Source organism: Phoca vitulina, unplaced genomic scaffold (genome assembly GCF_004348235.1).
Source record: "Phoca vitulina isolate PV1807 unplaced genomic scaffold, GSC_HSeal_1.0 scaffold1508, whole genome shotgun sequence".
Lineage (NCBI taxonomy): Eukaryota > Metazoa > Chordata > Mammalia > Carnivora > Phocidae > Phoca > Phoca vitulina.
In genome coordinates, this window is record NW_022591195.1 from 3,490 (window position 1) to 7,681 (window position 4,192).

A 4,192-nucleotide genomic window follows, 5' to 3' on the forward strand; every position below is an offset into this window, starting at 1 on the left:
ATTGGACAGCCACATGCAGAAGAATAAAACTAGACCATTTCCTTACACCACACACAAAAATAGACTCCAAATGGTTGAAAGACCTCAATGTGAGACAGGAGTCCATCAAAATCCTAAAGGATAACAGAGGCAACAATCTCTTTGACCTCAGCCGCAGCAACTTTTTCCTAGAAACATCACCAAAGGCAAGGGAAGCAAGGGCAAAAATGAACTATTGGATTTCATCAAGATAAAAGCTTTTGCACAGCAAAAGAAACAGTCAACAAAACCAAAAGACAACCGACAGAATGGGAGAAGATATTTGCAAATGACATATCAGATAAAGGGCTAGTATCCAAAATCTATAAAGAACTCATCAAACTCAACACCCAAAGAACAAAGAATCCAATCAAGAAATGGGCAGAAGACATGAACAGACATTTTTCCAAAGAAGACATCCAAATGGCCAACAGACACATGAAAAAGTGCTCAACATCGCATGGCATCAGGGAAATCCAAATCAAAACCTCAATGAGATACCACCTCACACCAGTAGGATTGGCTAAAATTAACAAGTCAGGAAATGACAGATGTTGGCGGGGATGCGGAGAAAAGGGAACCCTCCTACAGTGTTGGTGGAAATGCAAGCTGGTACAGCCACTCTGGAAAACAGTATGGAGGTTCCTCAAAAAGTTGAAAATAGAGCTACCATACGATCCAGCAATTGCACTGCTGGGTATTTACCCCAAAGATACAAATGGAGGGATCCGAAGGGGTACGTGCACCTCAATGTTTATAGCAGCAATGTCCACAGTAGCCAAACTGTGGAAAGAGCCAAGATGTCCATCAACAGATGAATGGATAAAGAAGATGTCGTATATATATACAATGGAATATTATGCAGCCATCAAAAGGAATGAGATCTTACCATTTGCAATGACATGGATGGAACTGGAGGGTATTATGCTGAGCGAAATAAGTCAAACAGAGAAAGACATGTATCATATGACCTCACTGATATGAGGAATTCTTAATCTCAGGAAACAAACTGAGGGTTGCTGGAGTGGGGGGTGGGGTGGGAGGGATGGGGTGACTGGGTGATAGACACTGGGGAGGGTACGTGCTCTGATAAGCGCTGTGAATTGTGCAAGACTGTTGAATCTCAGATCTGTACCTCTGAAACAAATAATGCAATATATGTTAAGAAAAAAAAAAAAAGAAGATAGCAGGAGGGGAAGAATGAAGGGGGGGAAATCGGAGGGGGAGACGAACCATGAGAGACTATGGACTCTGAGAAACAAACTGAGGGTTCTAGAGGGGAGGGGGGTGGGGGGATTGGTTAGCCTGGTGATGGGTATTAAAGAGGGCGCCTATTGAACGGAGCACTGGGTGTTATACGCAAACAATGAATCATGGAACACTACATCAAAAACTAATGATGTAATGTATGGTGATTAACATAACATAATAAAATAAAAAAAGTTTTTTTTTTGTAAAGGGCATCTGGGTGGCTCAGTTGGTTAAGGATCTGCCTTTGAGTCAGTTCATGATCCCAGAGTCCTGGGATCAAGCCCTGCGTCAGGCTCACTGCTCAGTTGGAGCATGTTTCTCCCTCTGCCTCTCCCCACTCATGCTTTCTCTCTCATTCTCTCTCTCTGTCTTCCTCTTGCTTTCTCTCTCTCAAATAAACAAATTAATTAATTAAAAAACATTTTTAAAAAAGTGACCTCTCTCCATCTAAAACTAATATAATATTACACCAATTTTACCTAAATTTTTAAAGTAGTGACCACTCTCTCATCAATTCAGAAAAAATTTTAAGGGTATATTGCTTCACTATTTCAGAATACCCAAGGGGCTGTTCCTACAGCTTGAGACTCTACATTTTCAAGACACAAAGGGCTACCGCAGCCCTATTATGTCATATTGGAGCCATCCTATTCACACAATATCTATGCTCAGGATTACTGTGTAAGTTTCCCTATTATTAAGATACTAACGACTTTCTCAGAAGGATATGGTGGCCCCGTCTTAAAAAGAGATTCACTAGAATAGGCAATGGTGCCTCCTGCCCTCCTATGCACATGTCCATACTTGTTAAAGATCCTATTGTCATTCCAGTCTCAGGCACTCTTATAGCAGATACCATAGAGAATAACCAGACAGTGAGCCCTCTACCTCCTTCAGGGTTTCTCCACAAGGACACACATCCAACATGCAGATATAGTCTTTGTACAGCCTTCCACAAATATGAGGGACTAACTCGGGTCTTTATTCTGTGTCTTCAAAAGCGGATGCACCTTCTCACTGTGGTGTGACCCAGCTGCTTAGGGGTCAATGTGTGGCACATTTCCAGCCTACTGACTAAAGCATGAAGGTATTGACCATTTATTTGGGGAAGAAAGTAGGCAACTGGAAAGAGATTTGGAAAATTAACTAAAGGAGAGAACATAATGAGAGAGACTGAGTTCTCAGGAAAGCTGACCATGCATCCTGATTTGCCCCAGAGTGAGGGCATTGCCAAGATATGGCAGTTTCACTGCTAAAACTAGGAAAATTCTGGCAGACTGAGAACAACTGGTTATTGAAACAGGTTTTCTCTGGTCTACACCAGGTTCAAAAATGGATAGAGAACCCTTGGACATATATGATGTGTATGTGTATTTAGTGATTTGTCATAACTGGGATTCCAGGTAGAACTTGGGCTGGCTCCTTATGAAAATCAGATATAATGGGATTCCCTGAGGAATGGAGACAAGCCTTCTCTTCCCAGGTGGAAAATGGAACCATGTTGGAAAGAGCCCACCCTGTCAGGGAGACAGGGCTGAATCCAGGATAGGGATTCATTGGTCTGAGGGGAGGGGAGCTTCCACATACCACAGAGTCTCAACTCCAAATCCCCCTACTCAGCTTCCTGATGTATGGGGTCAAAGATGAAGGGGCACTGGAAAAACAACATCTTCCTCTTCTACTCATTCCTTCATCTAGATCTTCAGCTTTTCACTGAGTTGCTTTTTTCTCAAACACTGACATACAGAACAATATCCCACCAAGGTGGATCATGTTGACTAGAGTATGACGGACACTGAGTTGAGTAAGACATGGTCATTTCTGAATAAATGACTCTAACGTGGACTAACAGGAGTGAGAGGTTGTCATTTAAAGTAAGGATGTTCCTGAGAACTGTGAACATTATACAGAGCACATGTATCTTTGTTCCTCTCTTCCTCCCATTGAGGAATGGAAAGATCATCTTCTGGGAACATGGCAAGGAACAAAGAGACTGTAAATTTCCCCAGACAATTCACCAAGAAACCTGTTTCATTTTACTACATTGCAGGAGGGAGAGGACCTGAGAGAGAACTGAATTCTTGAGGCCATATTGCACAAAGCCCTCTCTGCACATGGTTTGGGTTGAGGAAGCATCTTCAGAGCAAGGAGGGAGCTTGTGAGCACAGGACAAGTTTTGGTTTTACTTCCCCATGAACTTGGACCACTGTGATGAGTATTACTGCTTCTATATGAGGCACAGTAATAATCTGCCTCATCCTCAGCCTGGAGCCCAGAGATGGTCAGGGTGGCCGTGTTGCCAGACTTGGAGCCAGAGAAGCGATCAGGGATCCCTGATGGACGTGAACTTACACTATAAATCAGGGTTTTGGGGGACATGCCTGGGAGCTGTTGATACCAGGAGACATAATTATACTTCCCAATGTCATTGCTGGTTCCAGTGCAAGAGATGGTAACTGTCTGTCCCAGAGCCCCAGACACTGAGGACGGCTGAGTCAGAGGGGACTGGGCCCAGGACCCTGAAAAAGAAAGAACACAATCTAGTGAGTTTAGTGCGTGGGCCCCAGGTAAGTCTGAGGAAGAGATAAAAGATGAGCTCAGATGTCCCTATGCTTCCTTTCCTGGAGGTCTCACCTGTGTCCTGAGTGAGGAGGGTGAGGAGTAACAGAGCCCAGGCCATGGTGGAAGCACCCCAAGAGCACTGCCTTCTGAGACCCCAACCCTGGATCTGGCTCCCCCATAACTCTCTTATCCCTTCCCCCTGCCTCAGAAGTGGGAGGGCTCCATGCAAATGTGCTTCCTGACCTGCCTTTCTTCACCCACTCTGACCTGAATCTCTATTCTAGATACTTCTGCATCCCTGAGCAGCAGAGCTTAGCTATCCAGACACTAAAACATTTCACATGCATTTTCTGAATCATGA

At 43.9% G+C, this 4,192-nt stretch overlaps 1 gene segment (V, D, J or C); it reads right to left on the bottom strand.

Moving 5' to 3' along the window:
* Positions 1-3,455: 3,455 nt before the first annotated feature.
* LOC116629573 lies at positions 3,456-3,986 on the bottom strand (the record flags this gene model as incomplete). The annotated part of the segment is given in 2 exon segments: positions 3,456-3,788; positions 3,904-3,986. Coding segments are annotated over 2 exon segments (379 nt in total), but the record flags the coding sequence as incomplete, so codon positions are not given.
* Between the last annotated feature and the right edge of the window lie 206 nt (positions 3,987-4,192).